Below are 26,972 nucleotides of genomic sequence, written 5' to 3'. Positions count from 1 at the left end.
TGATCTTTCCCTTTTTTACATTACAGACCTGAACGGCACCCACATGCCCATGGTTGATATAGTAAAACATTTTAAAAGATGGTCCCTCCCTCCCATACAAAATCTTCCCTTAGCAACTAGAAAGCAACAAGGGGCACTTCAAGACAGTCCCAATTTTCAGGCAAGATTCAATCACATACCAGCAACTTCAGGTTGCACAATTACAGCTGAATGGAAGGTCTTGCACAATGAATTTGCATCCCTCCAAAGACTGGATTTTTTTTGCGATAAGGAAAGTTACCGGAAAGTGTGGGGCGACACCTTCATTGATGCAATGTCATCAAACCTCTGTGCAAACAAATCAGGATGTGTGCTTGCTAAATAGCCATTGTTATCTATTCTCCCCGAAAACAAATCAGAGCAGATAAAAAGGTCACATGGAAATGCCCCAGGCCTGCCAAAGATTGGTGTGCTGCCTGGGGCTGATCGGAGCTCTAGTCCAAAACATCTAGAGGGCACCAGGTTGGCAAAACCTGGGGAAATAGCTGCTGTGACGGCAAAACCTTTCACAGTAAGGCCCCCTTTTTCTCACAGCGGTGCCCACCCAGTGCCAACCCAGGTATATCAGGAGGACCCACCAATACAGTATTTTAGGCAACTGGTAAAGGCAAGGGTTTTTCATTTTCTGTTTCTATGTTTTAATCCTGATTGCCCTTTTTGGAAATGCTACTGTAGTTTTGGCTTTGTTTCTTAAAGTTGATTCTTTGATGTTATGACAGGGTTTGGAAGCAGGGACTGCAATATATATTTTAATATTGTTATGATGTCTGGATTTGTTAAGATGCCTTGAGTTTCTTCTGAAAATCAGGTGGGATGCAAGTTAAAATAAAACAATTTTTTTAAAAAAAAACCCTCTGGGTGCCCCCATGTGTAGACACACAGTGCAGATTCTATTGGATTTTTGCAGTAAGCAAGCCCTGCACCCCAAATCTTGCATTATGGCAGAGATTTTGCATATAAGTAACACCTGCATATTTCACTCCAGCTCCAGGGACTTCAAGAGGCTTCAGCTTGCCACCAACATGAAATTATTGGCAGGAAGATGCTTCATTGTGGGAACTCATGCTTTTGAATTGTTCAGCTCAACTCAATGCACACACACACACACACACACATTTGCTCTGCCTTGCACACATGCAATCCCAAAGGAATACAGGAAAAGGGCTCCAGGCACATAACTCTCAACAAAAACAAATGCATACAACAGATCCCTGCCAAAACATTGCAGCATTCTCAGGTGGAGGTGTTGATTCCAGTGAAGGGTGGGGTATAGAGGATCAACAGCCGAGATTAAAAAAAGAGGAATAAAAAAATGAGTGTCTGGCAGAGCCCAACAACTTGGGCTTCTCAGCAAAATCAAGAGGCAAATCGTTTGCGGGAAATGGTTTCTGCTGATGTCCTCGCTCTGCAAAACTCCCTTCCTGTCCCTGCTCCTTTAGAAACATCTTTCAGAAGTGCTGAAGTATTATTGCAAGATCTAGCTGTCTAAACAGGAGCTCATCTGGAAGCAGGGAGGCTGGTGTGGGGAAAAGTGCAGTTTTAAGGAGGGCTTTGTGCGTTAGAGGATTTGTCAGCAGCATTAATCAGCCACATATCCTCGCCCATAACCTACGCAAGTTACTAGGCCACAGTTTTTACCCGATCATCACACCTGCCCAGATGCTGTGACTGAGAAAGGAGAACTGGACCCCTTCAAAGCTGATTCTTAAATAGCCACAGCAACTGGCGATTTACAACTTTGATTTAAAGATGGTTTTCCTTTCAAGTGCACATCCAAAGCTTGCGGGTAGGACCATGCCTGGGTTCCCCCTCTGTCCCCCTGTTCCTCTCATAGCCCTCCCCTTCTCCTCCTCTCCTGACACCCCATATTAGTCAAGATGGCTACGTTCTACCTCCACTGTTGGAGGCATAATCGCCTCCGAATGCTGGTTGCTGGGAATCCCAGGTGGGCAGAGGGCAGAGGGCGGTTGCCCGTTGGTTTAACCACAGGCATCAGGTCAGCCACCAGGAGAACAGGATGCTGAGCTAGATGGGTCATCGGCCTAATCCTGCAAGGCTTGTCTCGTGTTCTTATCTGCGGCTACCACTGACAGGGAACCATGAGTAGGAGGACAGCAAGCCAGGCAGCTGTTACTACATCAGATCAGATCATCCAGCATCGCCCAGCGTCCTGTTCTCACACAAAGCCCTTCTTAGTAGGGAGGGGAAAATCTGTCCATGTTGGTTTCTCTTGCGTTCTCATTTTTCCCATTCACCTCTTCTTCATCAATTTGTAACTATTTTTTTAAATGAAAAGGCATATGTTTCCCTCTGCATTCCCAATGCACACATTTTTCCTCCCCTAATATCATGCATTTTATAGTGCATTCGTTGGGCAAGATTCCTGCATTGCAGGGAGTCGGACTAGATGTGATCCCTTCCAACTCTACGATTCTATGATTTTAAGACTCTACGATTCTCTAATATAATGCATGTTATTTTCACAAACGTGCATATTCTCCAGTGCACACCTTCCCATAACATGTGCTTTTTCGCATCCCCCCCCCTTTTTCGCTTGAAAGTGGCATTGCAACATTTAGAGAAGCAGAAATTTCCAAGGATAGCTGCGTTTCAGTTTTTTTGTTGATTTGGGTTTTGATTTGGCAGTTGAATGCAAACCTATCTACCCAGCCATCCAGGGCCATCCTCACTCCTGAGGCATTTCGTTGGTGTGCAAAGTAAGCCCATAGTTTTGGGAACAACAACAATAACAACAATAACTATTTATTATTTACCAGTATACCCTGTCTATCTGGCTGGGTTTCCCCAGCCACTCTGGGCAGCTTCCAACAGAATATTAAAATACAATAATCTATTAAACATTAAAAGCTTCCCTAAACAGGGCTGCCTTCAGATGCCTTCTAAAAGTCTGGTAGTTGTTTTTCTCTTTGACATCTGGTGGGAGGGCATTCCACAGGGCGGGTGCCACTACCGAGAAGGCCCTCTGCCTGGTTCCCTGTAACTTGGCTTCTCTTAGTGAGGGAACCGCCAGAAGGCCCTCGGCACTAGCGCTGCCTGCTTGCCTCCTGTACCTGCGGAGGTTCTCGTTCCCCTGGCAGAGAAGGCTCCATCCTTCAGACTCCCGCTCTCCAGTTGGTGGAGAACAATGAGAATGGCAACCGGGGTTGCTGAGGCAGAGCAAGGGAGCTTCTCCATCCAGCCACCCCTTCCAGGCTGGCTTAACACACTGGACTGCAACAAGCCAGACCACAGTGCTCCATGCACTGGTAACCTCAAGACTTGATGGCTGTAACCCACATTATCTGGGGATGACCTTGTATCTGGCCCGGAAGCTGCAGCTAGAGCAGAAGGCAGGGGCCAGGCTGCTCACAGGAGCAGGTTACTGGCAGTCACATCACTCCTCTGCTGCATTGCTTGCGTATTTGCTACCAGGCTGGTCCTTGGGTTCATTCACAAAGGCCTGAACAACTTGGGCCCAAAGCACCTTAAAGACCATCTGATCCCTTAAGCTCCACCTTGATCACTGAGACTCTCCAACGGATAGCTCACTTGGATAGAGTGTGGTGCTTGGTAACTCCTAGGTTGCAGGTTTGATCCCCTTATGGGACAACTGCATATTCCTGCATTGCAGGGCATTGGACTTGATTCTCAGGGTCACTTCAAACTCTATGATTGTAGGATATCTATGATAACTTCTAGAGATCCCCATGAGGCCCCTGAGGTTTGGTTGACCTTGGGAGTGAGTTTTTATTGTGGCAAGCACTGCCCTGTGCAGACCCTCAGCAGCTTTCCCCTGCCTTCTTTTAGATGTTTTCTGAAAACTGTATTGTTTAGACAGGCCTTCACTGTGCTTTCTTCCTTTCCTTTTCATCTAACCAGTGTTCACGGGTGTTTTACTGATGTTTTACTGATTTTATTATAATTCTGCATGTTGTTTACCACCTTGCTGTGCCTTTATGAAAATGTGGGTTATAAACACACACAAGCAGCATGCCCCGAAGAGGGCACGGGTGCTTCTATGAAGCCTAAAAACAGATGAAGACAAAGATCCTCTTCCATGTGGTTTCCAGAGGTATACTGCACCTGAAACTGGAGGTTTGACTAAGTCACTGATAGGTCAAGTCTTCTCCCTGCATTTGAGAATCCCCTACCAAAGCCATCTCAGCCAGTGGCCATCATCAAAACTCCTGGAAGTGACTTCCATAAGTACTGTAGTGTAATGAAGTCCTTCCTTTTCTCCACCCTGAATTTATTTTTATACTTCCCCCCCTGTTGGGGTGGAGGACCTTGATCCAGGACCCCCGTTTTGCTGGCAGCCCTGGGTTTCTTACACTACCGGTATATCCTTGCACCCGTATACCGCATCAGAGAGCACACTGCCCAGAAGGGGCCATTTCTCTGGGACGGAAGCAGGACCTTTTTGGTGGTGGCTCCCATGCCTTAGAAGTGCTCTCCCCAAGGAGACTTCCTTGCTATCACTTTAGGTCAGTGGTGAGGAACTGGAATACACCCTTGAACTCTGACAATGCCCCTCACTTGCCCGGATGAGGGGTGTGTGGAAAATAGCCCTACTGTACAAAGGTAAGATTCATGTTTGTGACTCCACCCACCGCCGGCACGTGACACCCACCCACCCCCAAGATTGCCCCAGAGGACAATACAGCCCTTGGGCTGAGAAATGTAAGCTCCTCCACACCTAACTGAGGAGCCAGGCAAAAAACACTTCCGTTTTCCCAGGCTTATAAGAACAGCCAACGTAAGCATTTAATTATTTTTTAACTCTTCAGAGCAATTTGATTTTGCCATCCATTTGAATGGGCTGTTGTTGCTTTAGCTTAGTTTAGTTTTCTTCGTTGGCTGTGTTAAGTCTGAATGCATCCAACTGTATCAGCATCACTGTATTACAGTGTTAGTTTCGATGAACCCTGTTCTTGGGATTGTGGTTGGTTTGAGCTCAGTGGCTCTCAAACGACGGACCACTCGAAAATCACTGAGGGTCTTTGGTGGACCACTTAATAATTTGCCTGCCTGTTGTAGCAACTGTTATGTGCTGTGTTAGATACTGTACGCTTTTTAATTGTGTTTTTTACAGACACATACACCACAGACCACATGAATAAAAAACTAATTGTGAACCACAACTTGTTTTAGACCTTTGTTTTAGACTGCATCAGTATTGCATCTTAAATTGCTGTAACCCACATTGGGACCTTACGGCAAAGGGTGGGTAACAAACTGAATAAATCACCATCATCATGGTATGTTATTTGTTTGTTTGTTGTTGTTGTTAAATAACAATAAATTATTATTATTATTATTATTTCTTACTGCTCTGTTAGGTGCTCTGGGAGCATAACTGTAACTTGAAGGTTGGGGTATAAATTATATACAGGTGAAACTCGAAAAATTAGAATATTGGGGGAAAGGTTCATTTCTTTCAGTACCGTAATTCAACTTAAAAGGTGAAACTAATATATGAGATAGACTCATGACATGCAAAGTGAGATATGTCAAGCCTTTATTTGTTATAACTGTGATGATTATGGGTACAGCTGATGAGAACCTCCCTATTAACAATTTCAACTTTGGGGTTTTCATCAGCTGCACGCCATAATCATCACAATTATAACAAGCAAAGGCTCGACATATCTCGCTTTGCATGTCATGAGTCTATCTCATATATTAAACTCCAGTAGCTAATGAAAACAATTGCTTACATAAATGGACTTTTCCACGATATTCTAATTTTTCAAGTTTCACCTGTAAGTAAACACATAAAATAAGTGTGTGAACTAGTGGTTAACAAGGGACAAGGGAGGCTATTATGGCTGTCTTTATGCATAACTTTGTCACCGTCATATGCCAGGCTTTTTTGTTGGAAACCACAGTGGGCCCAAGGTACTGTATAATAGGATCATAGAATTGTAGAGTTGGAAGGGACCCTGACGATCATCTAGTCCAACCCCTCTGCAAGGCAGGAATATAAAGCTGTCCGTTTTCCTTTGATCTCATTCAGCATGGCAGCCCTTATCGCTATTACCCTATTACTAGCAGCGATTGTTAAATGGAAGCTCAGTTACTCGAGAGGCACTAGCCCTCGGCTACCTGCTCTGGCTTGCAAGCTTTCAAAAAGGCTAGAAACACTAGGAGATGGAACAGGTAGGGAGGTCCTTTGGCATATTCCACCTATGCAATCCTGAGGTTCACTCCCCACTGCCAAATTACCCCCATCAAATTTTACTGCCTGGCAGTACGGAAGGGCCATAGCTCAGTAGAAGGTCCCAGGTTTAATCCCCAGGGAGGGCTGGGAGACAACCTAGTTTGAAACCCTCAAGAGCTGCTGAGCTCGAAGGACCAATTGTTTGACTCCCTACATCATATAGCTCCCATGCTTGTGGTTGCGAGGAGAGAGTCAGTCCCACACGCAACTTCCTCCCCATCGCAATCTGTGTGTGTATATGTGGATGTATACATGCGAATGAGCCTGTGTAGTTATGTAGCCCTCTAGCAAGCGGCCCCTGACTTCCCAACCACTGCTGCATGTGGCCCTCGGGGACATAAAGGTCGCTTGTCCCCTGCTCTATAAGAATAGCCAACTAGCATTTTCTGTGCTAACAACCCTGTGATGTCACCCAAGAAAACACATCTGCCTTGAAATTCAATTCCACTGCAATGACACCAACATGCCCTGTGGAAGCCCTGGTTAAACAGACAGCACCTTCCTGGATGCGATCATAGGAAGCTGGCTTCTACCAAGACAGATCATTGGTCCATCTAGCTCAGTACTGTCTACACTGACTGGCAGCGGCATGCCAAGGATTCATGCAGGGGGTCTCTTCCAGTCCTACCTGAAGATGTCAAGGACCATCTATAGTTCTCATCTGTCCTTTTCTGTTCGAAATGGATGCAAAGCAGTGCTAACATTTACTCTAGGCTGGGTTGTTCTTTTTTTATTATCTTTTTTTAAAAAATAAATGGCACTGTTACGGGATTTCCATTCTTAATTACGATATTTGACAATTGCAGGTTGCAGAGCCTTTAAAACTATTTTACGAGCAAATCTGAGTCCCAGTGAAAGGAGCAGAGGCTCGGGGCTCATTAAGCTGACGAGTGAAAGCAAATCCAGCTCCTCCGAGCCAAGCGAGCTGCGCCAGGGCCTCGGTCCCGCTTCCAGCCTCTCGCCTTCATGTACCACAACCCCAATTTTGCAGCACCCTCCTGTGGCTTTTGGCTCCTACGTCTCCCCTCCCAAAACCCTGCCCACGCAGCTCATCCAAAGCAACAGATGCTCTCCCGGTTCCTGCCACCTCTCCTCCACAACCTGTCCGTCCTCCAGGCCAGTAATTCCAGTCTCAGTGACATAGTTATGCACATACACACACCCCTCATACTCAAGGATAAAGACCTCCCCAGGATCACATCACTGAGAAAAGGTTTGCATTCCATGGGTTGCAGTTTTCCTGCCAGGCCAGGCTCAATATTCTTTTGTAAATTCACAAAGCTCTAAACAGAACAGGCTCAAGGTGCCCTAATGATTGCCTGGTTTTTTATCCTTCACCTCCATCACTGAGGTCTTCTGACAGGGCACTTCCAGTGGTAAAATCTTTATTTCTTATTCCTTGGATTTACATCTTGCCCTTTCTCCCAAAGGAGCCCTGGACGGCAAACGGATACATGATTTATAAACAAGCCCCCTTCAAAAACAGCTTAAACCTTCCAAAAACAATGACCACTAAAAACATCTAAGAGCGGTTACGATTTGAAACATTCTAGAGCCAGTTAAAAACATTATTTCATCCAATCTTAGGGTTGCCAAGAACGGTATTCTTCAGTCACCTGGGTAAACAGGAATGTTTTCAAATTCCTTCTGAAAGTTACTAATGATGGAGACAGGTGCAACTCAGAAGGGAGGGCATTCCGCAACGAGGGAACCACCACCAAAAAGGCCCTGCCACAGGTCAGCGCCAACTTAACAGCCCCTAGTGGTGGCACCACCAACATGACCTGCCAATCACAGCGTTGATATTGAAGAAGGTGCTCTTTTAGGTACTTGGATCCCAAACTATGTAGGGCTTTCTATGACACCGCTAACATCTTGAACTGGGCCCAGTAGTTTGCCCGCAGTTTATAGTGTGGCAAGTACTGCCCTGTGGAACTCCTGACCAATACAAGTTTGAAAGGAGCCACCCCTGTTCACTTTTAGACATCTTCTAAAGACAGGTAACTCGCAACTTACATGCATTTAACAAGCACAATTTCAGGTTTATGCATTTGGTGGGTGGCCGGCTGAAATCACACAAATTAAACACACACACAGCGGACAGCTTAAAAGCTCTTCACTTTGCACTGGAAAGCTAGGGATGGTTGCACCAGGGCGGGGAGAGATAGCCGTTCTGGTGTTGTTCTGGCTATACGTGATTTCAGCTTTTATGCACAGTACCCGGAATATAACCCCCATGCAATCTGTGAGTCATTTGTAGAAGCGTCTGACATTTTTAATGAAATACCGTTATCTGCATAACTGCCTGGTGGCATTGTACAGGGAAGCATGATTTGTAAATGTTCAAATAAATTAACAAAAAACCAATCAACAAATAAGGGCTGTGCGTCATGCACTGGCCAAGTCGGATTGCGGATCCATCAAGGCCACCGCTCACACTCTATGGACCAGCCTTCCCCAACTTGCTGACCTCCCATCATCCTCAGCCCAGCACAGTCAAATCATCAGGAGAGTCCTTGGTAGCAGAAGGGCTCAGTATGGCCACATTCACACCATACATATAGATGTGGACAGGAACCTAAAGAATAAAGAACCCATTTCACACCTGTTAACATCAGCAGGAGGAACTGTGGCAAAACCCTGGAAGACATTTGATTCAGGTAACTTACGATTACCAGTATTCAAAAGTCTGGCAAAGTGCTCTTCCATAAAACTTCTACCCAAAAGCTGAAAGTAGCTAGAGCATATGCTGTAAGAGACTGGTGTGTTTTTTTGGTCATAGGACATGACTTTTAATTTCATCTACCAATGAAGAAGTCTGTAGCCATATGGCCTCTCTTGCTTATTCCAAGGGGTGGATTTTGTGAAAATATGTTCAGGTACATTTCTGTTGGACTACTACTAATTGGGAACGAAAGGAAATAATGATGTTAACTCTTCGTTCCTTCATCCCCCCCCCCCAATTTGGCAAGTCTGTATGCGAACTCCTTAGTTTAAGGAAGTGCCAACTTGCACAGAAAACATTGTACTTGTTTTGTCTTCTGCAGGATCTTATATTACATATGATTTTGGCACTTTGTTTTCTTGTTATATCTTTTATGTAAAAGTTTCCCCTTTTTGCAGTAATTTACAAAATTTTAAAGGGAAGTATGCCCACATTCACAGCATACATTATACACATGGTGGTGCTACTTTATACAACCGTGGCTTCCCCCAAAGAATTCTGGGAGCTGTAGCTTAAGAGTGCCAGGAGTCCCTATTCCCCCTCACAGAACTACCATTTCCCTGTGAAAAGGGACCGACTGTTAAAACTGCTCTAGGAATTGTAGCTCTATGAGAGGAATAGCGACTTTCTAACAACTCTCAGCACCCTTAGCAAACTACAACTCCCATAATTCTTGGAGGTGTGTTAGGAGCCATGAAGGGTTATCATAGCTTTTTTAATATATGGCATGAACGCTTCACAAAAGTGCTTTACAATTCTTTGTTGTGCCCAACAGACTCCTTTGAGAAATGATTTTAGGGTCACCGAGAAAATCTTTCTCTCTGTGCGTGTGTGTTTAAAAGCTTTCTTCTTTCTGATGTGCTGTCAAAGCAGGAGCAGAGCAGGGGCAGAACTCCACTCTCATTCTTTTAGAGATGTGACAGAACTGGGCCAACAACACTCCCCACTTTCCTTTCTCCTTTTATATCTTCTGAGAAGGGAGGCACAGCAGAGGCGGTTTCTACCAAAAGGCCTGCATAAAACTTCCCCCACTAAACAGCCATGCACAAGCTGGGAATGGAGCCTGAACTTCTAACTGATCAGGATTTGAACCCAGACCAGCCACTGCCAAGCCCAAGACTCTGTCAGCTAGGAATATAAGGAGAGTCTGGCTGCTGGATCAGGCGGGCAGCCCATCTAGTCCAGCGTCCTGTTCTTACAGTGGCCAGCCAGACACCCCATAGGGAAGACTGCAAGCAGGACACAGCGTGCAACAGCAATGCTCCTCACTTACGATTCCATGGTTAGAACATAGCCATGATGGCTAGAAGCCTTTTCCTCCGTGAATTTGGCTAATTCTCTTTTGAAGCCAGCCACCACCGAAATGCAATGCAATTTTGCAGTGTATTATCTCAGAACTATTAAGAAGCTTTGAGTATGTGTCAGTCACTAGGAGCAAGGCAACTCAATCCTACACCATCCTTGTAGGGTAACGCAACCCCCCTATTTGTCATTCCCACCCCAACTCCCAACCAACACAGAGTACTGACAAAGGGAGGCCCCAGAGCCAATCGTGATTAATACAGCTTAATTGCCGCAGGGGTGAATAATAACGAATCGCACACAATCTGCTGCACATCCCAGATCGAAGATCAAGTTCCTTCTTGCAAGGTGATCTCCGGCTCCAGCACGTTTCTCAGGAAAAGAATTCAATAATATCTCAGATCAGATAGCACCTTCCCAGCAAATCTGCATGAAGGGGAGGGTTGGCTTGTGCACACACTTGGAAAGGCAATTCCAAGGCTGCGGAATTGAGCTCTCTCGAGTTTTTCCAAAGCATTTCATCGGAATTGCTTCAATGTGTGAAGGCTTGGAATGGATTTGAAGTGGGGGGGGGGAAGAGAGAGGAGAGATTTTTTGCTACAAGACAAACACAAAATAGTCAGGGTGTTGCTTGTGTGTGTGTTTTAAAGGATATTTCTCCCCCCCCCATCCAATCATTTCACACTTTGCAAAGAAGAGTTTTGCAATAAATCAATATACGCACAAATGGCAGTTATATCAGCAGCTCCAAGCCCTGGAGCAATTAATAATTCCTTCTGCTCTCTGCCCCCCCCACTTGCCTCAACTAAAGGGGGGGAACCTTGGAGGTAAAGAAACTGGAGAGTTTTTGGAAGGGAACAACTCTCCCTGTGTGAAGTTACTTTCCCCTCCCCCAACAAAAACAAGCCCTCATAGCTTGAAGGAATTTGCAAGCAAGAATCCGGCAGAAACACGGTGGAAAAGCCAATGGGGGGATTCATTGGAAACAGATGGCGTTTTCAGCTGTGATTCTGAAAACCCGCTCCTTTTTCTGACACCGTAAAAACAAACCATGGGATTAAACGAGGGGGGGGGGACGATGGAGAGGAGGGGAGTGAAGGAGGTAGACCCAAATGTTAGCAGAGAAAAGCTTAACTCTGGCTACTAGAGAAAACAAGCAAATTTGCAAACAGCAAATAAGGCAGGCTACATGTCAATAATAATAAAGAGGCAATTAAAAAAAAACCTGCCAGTGTATCCCCCTCACAGCAAGCAGCCCCCTCTCTTTCCCCCCTTGCTTTGAAATATTGAGTAGATATTTGCATTCAGCAAAGGCTTCCAACTTAGCAACAAGTGGCAGGTTTGAGCAGGATAAATGCATCTGCCAACATGTCCCAGAAAGAAAGAAAGAAAAATAAATGTGTCAAGAGGTTCATTCCTTGCCTATCTGGGACCCCTGTCTTGGATCTGGTTTATTCTACATCACAGGTATAACACAGCTGAGCAACACCATCAAACCCAAATTTAGGTACACAGATATATTCCAGACACGCACATGTAAACATTTGGTTCAATAACTTTCCCAACCAAAATCACCTGAAAATATCCTTCTCATCATCCCCCTGGCTCTTAAAAGTCTAGAAGTCAACATTTGCAAAAATAAAAATAAAAAAGCAACGAAATACAGTAAAACCATTTCCCTTCCCAGCCAATAAACAAGGTGCCAAATGGTGTGTTTTTTGATCTTTCACTAATGAGGAATAGTAGCTACAAATGCTTCCTCTCGATCTCACTGCCATCGCCAAAGCCTTTAACGGAAGAGTAAGGTAGCAGTCTGGGATCCCCTCCTGCTTCTCTGTCGCAGAGACGCGCAATTCTCATATGGGCACACAAGCAAAATGCTCTGGGGACGGAGAACCTATGGGACGGGGAAACTTTCTTTGGTGCCTTTTGTTAGCTCTTGAAGCCCAGCTGCAAACCACCCTGAACCATCTGCCCTCTCAGTTATGCTGAGCAAAAAAGGCATATTGATGTGGCGGACAAAAGTCTCTAGAGTCTAGGCTAACCGATGCGAAGCAAAAGAAATTTGCAAAGAGGTGGGTCTGGTGTGCCTCTGATCGATTCAGGCTGGGTGCCTGAACACCACCAGGTTTTCCAACATGTGGCTAAGTGCTGTGAAATGAGAGCAAATGGGAGGCCCACAGATTGGGGGCTTGAGGGAGGGTGGGAGAGAAACCGAAAAGGCAGTTCTTGGAAAGCTGGTCCCCCCCCCTCCCGGCCCCCAAAGATTTTTTTTAAAGCAAAAAAGAAAAAACCGGGGGAGCTGGTGCTCCTTACCTGTTGGGAAGACGCAGAGAGAGAGAAAGAGGGTCTGGATCAGTCCAAGGGCTTGGCCGCTTGCCCCTTTCCCCATACCCATCCATCCAGCTTCAGCTCTAACCACTAGCCTCTCCCTAGAAGAAGAGTTTTGGTTTGCAAAAGGAGAGAGGGAAAAAGAAAGAGAAAGGTAAGAAGGAGGGAGGAGCGGGGAAAGAACTTAACTGAACAGGAGAGGAGGCATGGAGGAGAAAATAAAAAATTAAAACACAAGCACCAGCACCAGCAGGACACAGAGGGGAAGGGGAAACCGGAGCCTGGCTCTGAGCGGGGAACTCCAAGAGCCCGGGCAAGAAGTGAGCAGCGCGCACCGAATTCCACCCGCCTCGTTCTCGCTGGAAAACAGCCCCAGCCATCAATCACCGCGCGCTCCCTTCCAATGCGTAAAGCCTTGCTCCTTGCTGGCAGGGCCTGGCCACTCAGAGGCCTGGTCCCGCCCGCGTAGTCAAGGCACGTATCCGGTTACAGAGCCAACGTGAAGAAGGGGGGTTGGGAGAGAGGAAAGATGTGTTACAGCTGGATTCCAGCACTCCATCTAGAGACAGAGAAGGCTCCCCCCTCTCTCTCCAACACCCCTTCCAAAGGAAGCAAGAGGAGAAGGAGGGCAGCTCTGGGGAAGGGCTGTGGCGCAGCAGGGGTAGAGCATCTGCTTTGCATGCAGGTTGGATCCCCAGCGTCTCTCTGGGTAGGGCTGTGAGTGGCCCCTGGCTGGCTGGAGATCTGCTGCCAATCTGTGCAGACAGTACTGAGCTAGATAGACCAATGGTCTGATTCAGTCCAAGGCAGATTAATTGGCAAGGAGTTGCAGCAGATAGGGAGAGCATCTGCTTTGTATGCAGAAGGCCCCAGATTCCATCCCTGGCATCTCCAGGTAGACCTAGGAATGCCCCCAGCCTGAAGCCCTGGAGAGCAGCTGCCAGTCAGTGTAGGTGGCATTGACCTAGCTGGACTAAGTCACCAGTGGGGAAACCTTTGGCCCTACAGGTATTGCTAAACTACAATTCCCATCAGCTTTAGCAAGCATGGCTAATGATCAGGGGTGATGGGGAGTTGTAGTTCGATGACATCTGGAGGGTCAAAGGTTTCCCCCAGAGTTGGGCTGAGTAGAAGGCAGCTTCCTAGGTTCCTTATGCAGAGGCCTCCGAGCCAAATCTGGCCCTGGCTGTTTGGTTTCATCAACATCGCCGGCACACACACCCAGGACCAAGAGGGAAGAGATGGCTGCAAGATTTGCCAGAAGTCTGCTTTCCCCAGAAGTCCGCTTCAGTCAAACTAGTTGCTGAGAGGGGACATGTTAATATGTCAACATGGGGAAAAGAGCTATTGGGGGATCAGACTACCGTAAATGTCCACCCAGCCCTCTGCTTCCAACAGAGGACAGCTGTGTGCCTCTGAGAAACTCTTTTAAGGCAGGGCACGGAAGTGTCAGTCATCTCTAGGAGTTTATACTTAGCATTTGATATTCAGGAGGGTGCACTGCCTCAGCTGGGTGGATCATAACAGCCTAATGCCTTTAAAAAGGGGGCAGAAGAAAGTTTGGTCACCAACGCCTTACTTTTATCATCCTTGTGTTGGAAAACAAATGCAAGGGTCGAGGTGTCATTAACAGCCATGGGGCCCATGGGGCCTGTTTTACAGTGAGAAGTCCTCTGTTTGAAAGGCTGTCAGAGGACAGTCCTCTATCTGAAGGCGTCTGTCCAAGTCCAGTTTATAGATAAGGAATAATGAAGAGTGAAGGGGGAGCAAACAGGGGCTGTGCAGTTGTCCATCAACAGCCTGTGCCTGGATAGTAAGCCAAGCTGGGAGATCCAGGTCACCCAACCATAGCCTTCCCTACTGTATTGCTTTGCCATGCTTTTTAAAATCACAGTAATTGAGTGGTATTAATGTGGCACAAGATACAGACTGGCAACTCTTGGGGGCAACAATGCCTTTACAAAGAAGGTTGAAACAAGCTCATGGAGGATAAGGCTGCCAGTGGCTACTAGCCACGATGGCTAGGCCATAACTCTGTGTGGTTGAAGGCAGTACAGTGGAACCCCGGGTTGCGCACATTCGAGTTAAGAACGGCTGCAACCCAGAAGCGTTTCCGGAGCACGCACAGAAGCACGCGCAGAAGCACTCAAATAGCACTACTTCCGGGTTTTTTCCTTTGGGGGGGGGCGTTCGCATTACGCACACCTGTGTTACGTAGCGCGATCCGGAACGGATCACGTGCATAACACGGGGCACCACTGTATGCCTCTGAATATCAGTTGGTGGGAATCACCGGGGGAGAGACTTGTTGTTGCTCTCAGATTCTGCTTGGAGGCTTCCCATAGGCATCTATCTGACTGGCCACTGCAAGGACACCATGTTTGGCTGGATCAAACAGGTCTCCAGCTGTTGTTGGACTACAACTCCCATCATCCCTAGCTAGCAGGACCCAGTGGTCAGGGATTATGGGAATTGTAGTCCAAAATCAGCTGGAAACCCAAGTTAGATGGACCATTGGTCTGATCCATCAAGGCTCCTTTTAAGCCTTTCCTTGCCCACACCTCCTCGGCAAGACCCAACCACACATAAAAGGGCACGAGGAGAGCCTGTTGGATCAGGCCAAAGGCCCATCTAGTCCAGCAATGCCTTTGGAGAGACAGTAAGCAGGACAACAGCAAGCAGCAAGCAACAGCGACTCTCCCCTCCTGCTACTCCCAGGCAAATGTTATGCTGATCATAGAGGCAGAGCATGCTGTCCTGGCCAGTAGCCGAAGGACAGTGGCCCCTTCACCAACCTCCTCCCTGACAGGGCAGAGAGATACTTGCAACAGAACAAAGCCCTCCTTGTCAACACAGCTTGGCGGAGGGCACTGCACTTGCCTCCTGCGGGAGACCCGCCCTTACAAAACGAGGTATAAACTTCACACATCGCAGGCTTTATTCTAAACCGTTCATCAGAGGGTTGGCTGGGATTCTCCCTCTGTATATTTTGTTCTCTGTAGGGAGCAGTCTGCCGTGCACCCTCCCTCTCCACCATTCCCCCCCTCAGAGCCAGTCCTAAACAATACCCTCCCATTTGCACACATTTCACATCCCAGCAAACCTCTAATAAACAACTGGGCATCATCGGTGCATGGAACCGGAAGGGGAGGCTATGAAGAAAATCTATCCCGCTGTGTTACAAACCTGAAGGATATTTGAGCTCTAAAACAACCCAGAAAACCCAAAGGTTTAAAATGTGGCAGTTGAAAAATCCTCTTCTTACAGAATTGATCGTATGGGTGGAATGATGAGAAATGAACGCTGCTCCCCAGGGCCAAATGGTTTCCCAAAACTCCCCCAGAAAAATGGCAAAGGCTCTCTCACAAAGAGGAAAGGCAGGATAATTTCATGGGACAAACATTCTCCAAGGATTTTAAATGACAACTCAAAGATATGCATGTTCCCTTAAGCCACACAGAGCTTGACACTACAATCAAAGTGTATTTAGGATCTGGGTGTCGAGGCAACGAGGTTTGGAAGTAGGAACTCTCGTTCAAAATTCTTATTTATTTATTCGATCTTCGTCCAAAGGTCTCAGGGTGGTTCACAAAATAAAATTTATGGTTCTCAACTGACTAGAAAAAAATGAAGCCTGGCCTGCTCCCGTGCCTTTAGCATCAACTTTGATTTGCTGAAATCAACCAGCGAACTTTTTTCATGGCGTAGAGATAAGCATCGCCACTGGCTAATTCATTCATGCTTAGCTGCTGGCAACAGCACAGGAACCAAGGTCCAGTAAGAAGCTGGCAATCTAATGCAAAGTTGCTTTAACTCAGAGGTGGGGAACCTGCCTCATTCCCTAGGTTCTTGGACTCCAGCTGCCCCCATCCCTCACCATTGGCCATGCTGGTTGGGGCTGAGGAAATTTAGAGCACAACAACATCTGGAAGGCCACAGTTCACCATCCCTTCTTTAAATGAATGCCAAAGATTATCGAGTTAGCCACGGTCTAACAAAAAGCTAGTTGCATTCATCATTACATTGATATCCCATGTTCCTTCCAAGGAGCTTAGGAAACATACATGGTCTTTCCTTTTATCCTCACAACAACCCTGTGAGGTAGGTTAGGCTAAGAGACAGTGGTTGGCCAAAGGTCACCCAGTGATTTTCATGGCTGGCTGGGGATTTGAACCCGGGCTTCCCAGGTCCCCATCAGACACTCTAATGGTTAGATTTTGTCTGGTTTGTATTTTTTTCTGAACAAAGAGTTGATGTGACTTCTGGTCAAACACAGTCATCACCGCACAATAAAAGCACCAGCATGTTGAATACATTTGAAGAGAAGTCAAATCAATTATGTGGCTTGTTCGCTCTTTTTAAAATTACAAGTGGTTGCTTTCTTCCTAAGCTTAAATACAGTTTGAGGTTCACCGGTTTCCAGTAGATGGCACTGCTCTCCCTGGTCTGCTTGCGGGGGTGGGGGTTGGGGGGCAAGAAAAAGACCTGTGCCTTGAATAAATGCAACCCTAAGCCTCCTTAAACCACATGACATAACAGCCGTTTGTGAGCTTCCCATTAAAATCTCAATTTGGGGAAATGATTCCACCTCGAAGCAATTGCAATGCAATTACTCCTACAGGCAGCAATCAAGAATCACATCTAAACAACACCAAACTTTCATCTCCTCTTGCCTGAGTAACACAAGCAAGAACATCATACTCTCCCAGACACATGCCTTTGCAAGCACAAAATAATGCAGATTTATTTAAGAAACTAATAACATTGCAATCTGCTATAAAAGGAAGGGGGGTGGAGATCACTGCCACTGTGACTTCTTATAATGTCTCCCTGAGAATTCTTATTAAATGCCACTAACATCTGACATGATAGAGTGTGTGACGGTTGTATCAGCTCCAATTACCTGTGACAGCTACACTGAACCTCCATAGATAGGTGCAATATATCTTTAAGTACCAGGTGCAGGAGGTAGTTAATGTGTTTCTTCTTCACCTCCATGTGCTGTTTGTGAGCTTCAGCAGATCATAGTTGGAACCATAATGTTCACCAACCTGGTGCCCTCCAGATGTTTTGAATGGAGGACAACAGATTGGAAAGCTGCTCGAGGTGGATCTTTGGCCAAGAACTTATAAATTTTTCAAGTGGCCCATAGAATTATACAATTGTAGAGTTGGAAGGGACCCTGACGATCATCCATAGCTGTCAACTTTTCCCTTTTCTTGCGAGGAATCCTATTTGGAATAAGGGAATTTCCCTTTAAAAAAAAGGAAAAAGTTGACAGCTATGTGATCATCTAGTGTCTAGTCCAACCCTCTTGCAATGCAGGAATATGCAGCTGTCCCATACAGGGATCAAACCTGCAACCTTGGCATTATCAGCACCATGCTCTAATCAACTGAGCTATCCATCTTATACTGTCCTTAATGCTTTGCTCTTACAAGCCACTTGACCTGCATATATTTGTAAAGAGCTGCCAGCTTCTGCACATCAGGTTGCCATTAATGGCAGAAAACCATGTCAGGCTGCTTGCCCTCCATAAGTTGGCAACCCTATTTGACATCTGGACTTCCTGCAACCAGCGGGCAGCTAGCATGCATTTATCAGTTAATAACTCTCTGGGAAATTGAGCTTTACTCATCTGACTTCCACCCTTCTACCACCCGGGACTGTCCATCATGCTATTTAACTTTGCACTTCATTTAACACCCCCTCCCCTTACAATTAGTCATATACCGGTAAATCAGGAACAATGTACCTGACAGTAACTGTATTCTGCCTCTTGCCCAGTGCCATTTGTAAATGTACATATGTCTATATATTTTTGTATGTTGCTGCTTCTTTTAATGTGAAAGCACAACCATATTTGTTTGGGGGGAGGCAAGTCTTTCCTGCAGGGGCAGCTAACCTGTGGCTCTCCAAATGTTGTTAAGACTGCAGTCGGGATTTCCAAAACTTGGGTTGAAGGCTGTTTTGGACTATCATCCCTGACCACTGGCCCTGCTAGTGAGGGGTGATGGGAGTTGTAGTCCAAAAAACAGCTGCCGTCCCAAGTTTGGGAAACCCTGGACTACAGTTCTGATCCTCCCTGACCATTGGCCAAATTGGCTGAGGCTCAGTCAAAAAACATCTGGATGGCACCAGGTGCCCCAAAGAGTATTCATTAATGGTTCCTTGTCATCCTGGGAAAAAGTGACAAGTGGGGTCCCTCAGGGTTCTTTCCTAGGCCCATTGTTGTTCAACGTCTTTATAAATGACTTGATTTAAGGAATTGAGGGGGGTGCTCATCAAATTTGCAGATGACACCAAACTGAGAAGGGTAACTAATGCCGCAGAAGGGAGAATCAGAATTCAAAATGACCTTAATGGATTAGAGAACTGGGCCTAAGCTAACAAAATGAATTTCAACAGGGACAAATGTAAGGTTCTGCACTTAGGCCAGAAGAACCAGATGCACAAATTTAAGATGGGGGACATCTGCCTTACCAGCAGCACATGTGAAAGGATCTTTGGGTCATAGTGCACCACAAGCTTAACATAAGTCAACAGTGTGACGCAGTGGCAAAAAAGGCTACTGCCATTCTAGGCTGCATCAGAGGCACACAGCTGTCCTCTGTTGGAAGCAGATGGCTAGGCTAGGTGGACATTTAACCTGATCCCTCAATATATCTTTTCCCCTCTCTGCCACTAGTTTGACTTCGGGGGGGGGGGATGGTCACATGGAAGAGGAAACAAACTTGTTTTCTCCTGCTCTGGAGGGTAGGACTCGAACCAATGGCTTCAAGTTACAAGAAAGGAGATTCTGATTAAGCATACAGAAAAACTTTCTGACAGTAAGAGCTGTTCAACAGTGGAAAGGTCTTCCTTGTGAGGTTGTGGACAGTCCTTCCTTGGAAGTTTTAAAGCAGGCATTAGATAGCCATCTGTCATGGATACTTCAGTTGAGATTCCTGCATTGCAGGGGGTTGGACTAGATGACCCTTGGGGTCCCTTCCAACTCTACAATTCTGTTGCACCTGGGAAGGCCTTTTCCAGTCTGCACCCCCCCCCCAAGGTTCCAAGCTAATCTCATGGCTACAACACCAGCCTAATTTCTGGATTTGCCCACCCCCTCACTTTCATCCCAATCTCCCCCTGCTTCCTGTAACATCTTGTCTGGTTAAAAGTCCCAGAGAATTCAAATGCTTGCCCCACCGCTGTGATATTGTGGTTTGTCCCAATGGAGCAGGGGTGGCTAACCAGACTGCAACATCATCCTTGACCAGTGGGTTGATGGGAGTTGGAGTACCACAACACCTGGAGGGCCAGAAGATATCCTATCCCTGCTATAAGGGCAGCCCACTGTGAATTTGTGAGGGGGGGGCAAGTCTTTCCTGCAGGGGCAGCTGTTCTACTCAAGGGGTGCCAACTTGAATAAAATATTGAGGGGGGCAGGTAAGCCCAGTCCCACATAATCAATCACATGATGTGGTGCACACACCCCATTTGAGTGGCAAAGTTGCACAGGCCTGCAAGTTTTAGAATGTCCTCCGTCCCCAATTTGGGGCCCTCCAGATGTGGTTGGACTACAACTCCCATCAGCCCTGACCATGGCCATGCTGGCTGGAGGGAGCGGGACTTCGACAACCTCTGGAATACCTCCGGTTTGGAAGCTGAGAGCAATTCTCCCCTAATGCTGCTAAATCTTACACTTTCAGCGTAGCAAGCAAGTATCAAAGAGGGAATGGGGAACAATACTTGGGGAGGAGGACTTAATATTTTGCAAATAGGTATTATGTTATTGCAGATGAATCAATGGCAACGCGTTGTTGTTTTTAAACACCACTTGTGAGATCCCCCTTCCCGCCCCCAAAGGGCAAGTCCAGAGGGGAATCTGTTTTAAATTCTAAATCGGTGATTGCACAGCCAATCAGGACTCGCGTGGAAAATGGCAGTGGAGCAATGCATGCCTAGCGTGCCCCTAAAAGACATGCCTGCAGTAAAATGTCATCAATGTCAATGGGGCAGGTTTGCTTGGAAATAGGAGTAGGATGGAAGATTTGAGATGTGTATGAGAGAGATGCATTTAGTATAGCAACACAGGCAGCGTCAATTTAGGGGTGGTGGTGGTGGAATGGAGAGTGGAAGATCAAGGAAGACATGGGGGGGGGGAAATACCTGTCTTTTTCTCCTCTATTCTTAGGAAAGAGAGTTGCATAGTTTGCAGTTTGCATGCAGGCTCCTGCATGACTAAATCTGAAAATGGTAGAGGGCATTGGGAAATAGGGGAAAAGATATTTCCAACAAGAATAACGTTTCAACAAGAATCACCGCCCTGACATTTCCTTAGGAGCAAGCTGCGCAGAAATCGATGGGAGCAAAAAAAGTGGGGGGGGGGGGGGCGCGGCGGCTGGGATACGGAGTTTTTAAAGCGCGGATCTGTGCCTGGAGAGAGCGGGGCAAAAGGTAAGTGTGGATCAGCTCCAACAAGGAAGGTGTCCAGCTAACTGCGCAATCCTATGTCTACTCATAAGTCAGGTCCTATCGCATTCAACGGGACCTAGTCCCAGACACATCTGTTCATATATATCACTGCCATAACTGACTATATATACTGTGTGTGTGCGTGTGTGTATTAAATTAATATATTAATTGTTAATATATATATATTAAAAAGAGTTGAAACTCGATTCCAGAGGAATGCAAAACACCAGAGTGATCCTCAGCAGGTTCCGCGTGCAAATCGGATTAGGGGAGAGGGAGGAGGGTTTTGCATCGGAGAGATCAAGTGTCGAAAAGGGAGTTGGAAACGGAAAGTATGCAATTCAGCATGAGAAGCAGGAAGCAATGGAAAAGGGAATTTTCCTTGGGGGTGGTGGTGGTGGTGGAGAGAGATGCAATTAGAAAGGTGCAAAGAGGACCTTACTTCTCCCCCCCTCTTTTTTTTTGGTTTTCCCTTCATACCCCCCATTAGACCTTGCATGCCGGAAATTCCCCAGTCCCCCCTCCCGCACGCCCCTCATTATCACCCACCCACCGCCGCTTACCTTAGCCGCTGCATGAGCCTTGCACCTGGAAGGGAGGAGAGGGCTGGAGCCAGCTGCAAACGCCCCTCGGATGCACGAGACCTGGAGAAGGAGGGGGCAGATGTGCACGATGGTCCACAAGAGAGCGACCCCTCCTCCTCTGCAGAACCTGCTGCGCCCCTCTCTCTTCCCTGTAGAGATTGCTACGCGGTGCCCCTCTTCACCCCACCCCACCCCTTTAGCAACCGCAGGAGAGAGCAAGGAGGTCTGGCATCTTCTGTTGTTGCACCAGCTGCATCTCTCTGCAAAAAAAAGAGGAGAGCCGGAGGAGAGGAAAGGAATCGCAGAGCGGATTCTCAATGCAGATCACTCGCTGAGGCTGGGAGCCCAGATTAGGCAGGCAGGCAAGCGAGGAAGATGCGTCTCTCTGGGGGCTCTCCGTGGGTTAGGGTGAGGAGGGGAGCTATTAGCAGAACAGGCAGCAGAGGGGAGGGCAGGGGGCTGCAAGGGAGAGAAAGGTGGGGAGGGGGTCACGGCCCTCAATTAGATGGCTTTTAAAAGAGGACGTGGCGACTCCATTGGGGGGATAAGGCTAAGAGTGGAGTGGCTAGTACTAGCCACTATGGCTGTGTTCCGCATCCACAAATGGATGTAGGATCAGGGTGCTGGGAATCGCAGGTGGGCAGAGTGCTGTTGTTGTGCTCAGGTCGTGTTTCTGTTGGGTGCCTGGTTGGCTGAGTTCGGCACGCCCCTGGCCTGATCCAGATGTAGGGGGTCTTTATTGCGCTCTTAGGAGGAGAGCGTCCAACCTCCACATTTCACAGGCTGAAAATGGAGATCCTCTCATAGAATCATAGAGTTGGAAGAGACCACAAGGGCCATCCAGTCCAACCCCCTGCCAAGCAGGAAACACCATCAAAGCATTTCTGACAGATGGCTGTCAAGCCTCCGCTTAAAGACCTCCAAAGAAGGAGACTCCACCACACTCCTTGGTAGCAAATTCCACTGCCGAACAGCTCTCACTGTCAGGAAGTTCTTCCTAATGTTTAGGTGGAATCTTCTTTCTTGTAGTTTGAATTCATTGCCCCGTGTCTGCTTCTCTGGAGCAGCAGAAAACAACCTTTCACCCTCCTCTATATGACATCCTTTTATATCTTTGAACATGGCTATCATATCACCCCTTAACCTTCTCTTCTCACCCTTGCCTACATAAGAACGTAGGAAAGATCTGGCCAATGGTCCATTTAGACGAGCATCCCTGTTCAAGGCTGACCAAATGCCCTGCTAGGAAGCCTGCAAGTGAGGTGCCAACAGGAATAAAATATTGGGGTGGGGGCAGGTAAGCCCCACCCTGCATACTCAATCACAGGATGCAGTGCATGCACACCATTTGAATGGCAATACCCATCACCTTGGGGGGTGGAGAGTGGGTCCCAGCCCCCTCAAATATTTTAGGGGGGGGGAGCTGAAGGGACCTTGGCCTTAGGAGTTGGCTCCTTTGACTGCAAGCTCTCCCCACTTAAGTCTCGTGCACAATTCCGCTTGTCCCGCTTCTAGAAAGCTCAGGTCCAAGCAGTTTTCTGTTTGTCTCTGCTCTTCTAGTTCTGGATCTAAGCGCTCTTGCCAGGCAGGGAGTAGCAGCAAGACGTTGGAGGACAGAGCTCAAAGTGCCACATGGATGGCCCCCTATGCCCCCCTAAACTACCATACTTCCCTTAGGGTGCCATGGAGGACTCTGGCCTATTGGCCTGCTTATTAATATATCCCACTTTTCTCTTACATTGGGGTTCAAGGCAATTTACAACGTTGAAAAGCAGCATTACAAAGTAATATGAACAAACTGGTTAGCGACAATAATTTTAAAAACATTTAGAACACATTTAGCGCCGGCAATTAAAATATAGTCTGCCCTGCTCAAAACATGTTGGCACCTGAGGCGGATCCCAAAATAGTGTCCCCCCTCCCTGCCAGGGAAGAAGGGGTGAGGGAAGATCTATATCAGGAATTGGGGGGGGGGGGAGTTTACCACTGAGATCTGCTGCCTTACTCTGCCTCATGCATGGGCCGGCCCTTATAAAGATCTGCATTGGGACCTGCTGCCTGAGGCAGTGCCCTCCCCTTGCCACATGGGTGGGCTGGTCCTGGCCCTGACAGTAATCCAGTGATCAGCATCACCTGCACCTTAGTTTTCAAAGGCCTTTCTGAAGAGGAAGGCCTTAACCTGCCAGCAGAAGAGGGATAACAGAGGGAGGCAGTCTGACCTTTTTCAGGGAGTAAACTCAACCACATGGGAGCAACCACAGAAGAGGCTTCTTTTTGTCTTGCTTCTGATGCTGGGAATGAGAGAATGTGCTCATCAGAGGATTCTAGCACCTGGGCAGATTCATCAGATATGATCTTTCTGATAACTTGGACCCAAGCCATTTAGCATTGTTGGCATCAAACACCCTCCGCAAATTTAATCTTAATTTACTGGGGTTTTGTGCAGGGGGGGGGAGTTGCAGGAATTCGACGAAGGAAAACAAAAGTCCTGCTGCCAGCTACCCGTTTTTCATATCTTAACAACCCATTTACAATTGTAAGACCCTACTGGGACATGCCCAGAGAGAGAGAGAGAGAGACCAAGATTGTAAAGGTTTCCCTTCACTTTCAAATCAACAAAAGCCAATCTGTTTCTAACAACAGGTAGTTTACTTAACCTGTGCTAATATTCTGAATGCGTGGAGGCAAACACGCATTATTACTATTGCTATATTTATTTATATCTTGCCTTTCCCCCACATAAAGGCAGTCGGTACACACCCTTATCTATAGACACCCAACAGGGTTCTTTTTTGGCAAGAGCTATGAATGATCCCAAATGCTCTCATTGTGATTAGGTATGCACATACTGCAAACAGCTCACTAGCTAAAGCACATAGATTGAACATGTTCAGACACGTCGTTTTTTCTGTTTTTCTCAGTGCAGGAAACTAAAACCTTAAGCAAGCCAAGCCACACAAATGAATTATTTTGGGGGAGGCAGGGTGGGAGGGAGAAGATACTGGGAGCGCCTGTTTTCTCACATAAGATTCCCCCCCCCCCTAGTTGATTCAATCCTTAAAAGAGAAAAGAGAGCGAGCTTTCTGGCCTCTCCAGACTGGTGTTTCTATTGTGGGTGTTTTCTCTGGGTGTATTCAGATGTGGCAAATCTTGATGAGTTTTTCTGATTATAATACTAGTGCTTCTGTCACATTTTCCAGTGTTATTTTCACACTGCTCTGAACAGCTTTTTTGACTGAGAATGAAACCACCATGTTATGCTAAATTTCATTCACACCAGTGGGGCAAGGTGTGACTCAACAACAAACACCCCTGTCCCCCTACCTTTTCTGCAAATGCATGCTTCTGTTTCCTCATGAGTCAGGCGTCAAAAAGGCAGGGATGCCACCCCAGATTTCATTACTTTACTCCCATGATTTCCTGGGTTAATGGGGTTGCAAGTGGATTATTTATGGAACTGATTCACATGGATACGAGCACTAAATTTCTCCGATACTGTGTGCTAGAATGCCAAACTGGCTTTTACGTCACGTGAAAGCTCAAATATAATGCAGAAATTAACGGGAAATGGGATAAACTGCTGCAGCTATGCAGCCTCTCACATGTCATTGTTTATCCCCAATCATCATCCCACTTGATCAGTTGTTAGTTCCATCATTCCACTTGATTAGTAGTGCTTCCCCAACATCATTGCATATCAACATGATATGGAGGAGCACTCTTGTGCTATAGTGCAACACTGGTGTGCTTTCGAACTGCTAGGTTGGCAGGAGCTAGGACAGGGCAATGGGAGCTCACTCCGTTTACCTTTATAGTGCGACAAAAGTGGGATAAAAATAATAATAAAGCAACACATTTGTGGTATAAAATGTTTCAGGGTTTTGGCAGGAAGTTACAGGACAAGCACTGATTGGAAATGAAACACAATGTCCACCCTGAAACCTTTGCAGGCACAAAGGGTATAGAAAGCGGAATCATGTATGGCCGGCATACGAGGGGTGTTCATTAAAGATTTCCCCTGATGTACCTCCCATGGACTGAGACAAATGAAATTGGGCACAGTGAACAGCTATTTTGGTGGAGGAGGGTCAAGATATTAACCGATATGCATGAAATTTCATATATAGCTAATAATCCCATGTATAGTAAGATAAGACCTTCGGAGCAGGCATTTTCAAAAAATTCAAAAAAAAAAATCTCCCCCCCCCCAAAAAAATTGTTCCTTGATCATTGTCACTCCGTCCATTATGGAACCCGGGGCGCCCCCCCCCGCCCCCTTGCTACGCCCTGGGTCTGTAGAAGTTGGCAGGTTGTGTCAGAAGCCACAAATTGACCTCAGAAATCAGCATTTCATAATCTGGAAAAAAGCTTGCCCTTCAAAAATAACTTCATGGTTGGAAAGAGGTGGAAGCTGTTGGTGCAAGGTTGGGAGAATAAGGGGGGTGAGGAAGGATTCCATAGCCACAGAACCGTGCTTCCGTCTGAGCAACATGCGAGTTGTGAACTGGGGCATTATCCTGCAGGAGGCGGACACCTTTGGTCAGCATACCACACCTCTTGATTTTGATGGCCTTCCTCAATTTCTGCAGCAGTGAAGCATAGTATGTCCCAGTAATTGTGGTACCCTTTGCCAGGAAATCCATCATCACTACTCTTTTGGGACCAGCGCAGACTGTAGCATGACCTGTCTGCTGACAGTTGGACACGTGCCTACTTTGGAGGTGGTGAGGCAGAGTGCTTCCATTGTTTGGACTGGGATTTAGTCTCTAGGTCAGGGGTCCCCAAACTTATCTCTCCGGCCAGTTCCTCCTGCGCCGATCGCATGGCGGGCCAGAGGGCCGGGGAGTGCACAAGCTATCTCCGGTGCCGCGCTGACCTGGAGATGGTTATGTGGTGATCCTCCAAAATGGCGGCCTCCACTTGCCGGATGGTGTCTTCATCAATGGCAGACTGTGGTCGCCCAGGAATGGGAGTTCCACTGAATCCGACCACACTTGAACTGTTGACACCAGTGCTTGACTGTGTCATACATTGGGGCATCCTCCCTATAAGTCTGTTTCATCTCAAATGTCCCTGTGGTGTGCTCCCTTTCAATTACAGGAACCTGATGATCACTCTGCATTCAACTGTCCATTATCAGACATTACTCCATGCTAGCACCTGTAGCAGAGAGAAACTGTTAGGAGTTCAGAGCTACAAATTACCACATTACCTATGGAGAGATGTATCATATACATGTGCAATTTCATCTCCTATGATAACCGGAAGTGAGTCAGGGGAAATCTTTAATGAGTGGACCCTCATACCTCTG

General features: G+C 46.9%; 1 protein-coding gene across 2 annotated transcripts in view; it reads right to left on the bottom strand.

Annotated features, from left to right (window-relative positions):
- The window catches only part of LOC117056530 (repulsive guidance molecule A-like), a 30,483-nt gene extending 8,677 nt beyond the window's left edge, over positions 1 to 21,806 (bottom strand). The window contains exons 1-2 of one of the 2 annotated variants that reach the window (XM_033166986.1): positions 21,641 to 21,805; positions 12,603 to 12,718 (exon numbers count right to left, since the gene is read on the bottom strand). In XM_033166986.1, coding sequence (XP_033022877.1) covers positions 12,603 to 12,718; positions 21,641 to 21,654 — 130 coding nt within the window. In that variant the 5' untranslated portion in view covers positions 21,655 to 21,805. Of the gene's footprint in view, positions 1 to 12,602; positions 12,719 to 21,640 lie in introns of both variants that reach the window. The other variant, XM_033166987.1, reaches the window with a different exon arrangement.
- Between the last annotated feature and the right edge of the window lie 5,166 nt (positions 21,807 to 26,972).

The sequence above is a fragment of the Lacerta agilis genome, chromosome 13, assembly GCF_009819535.1.
Source record: "Lacerta agilis isolate rLacAgi1 chromosome 13, rLacAgi1.pri, whole genome shotgun sequence".
Taxonomy (NCBI): Eukaryota; Metazoa; Chordata; class Lepidosauria; order Squamata; family Lacertidae; genus Lacerta; species Lacerta agilis.
The sequence above is the reverse complement of the archived record's forward strand: the minus strand, read 5'-3'. Positions and strand labels throughout refer to the sequence as shown.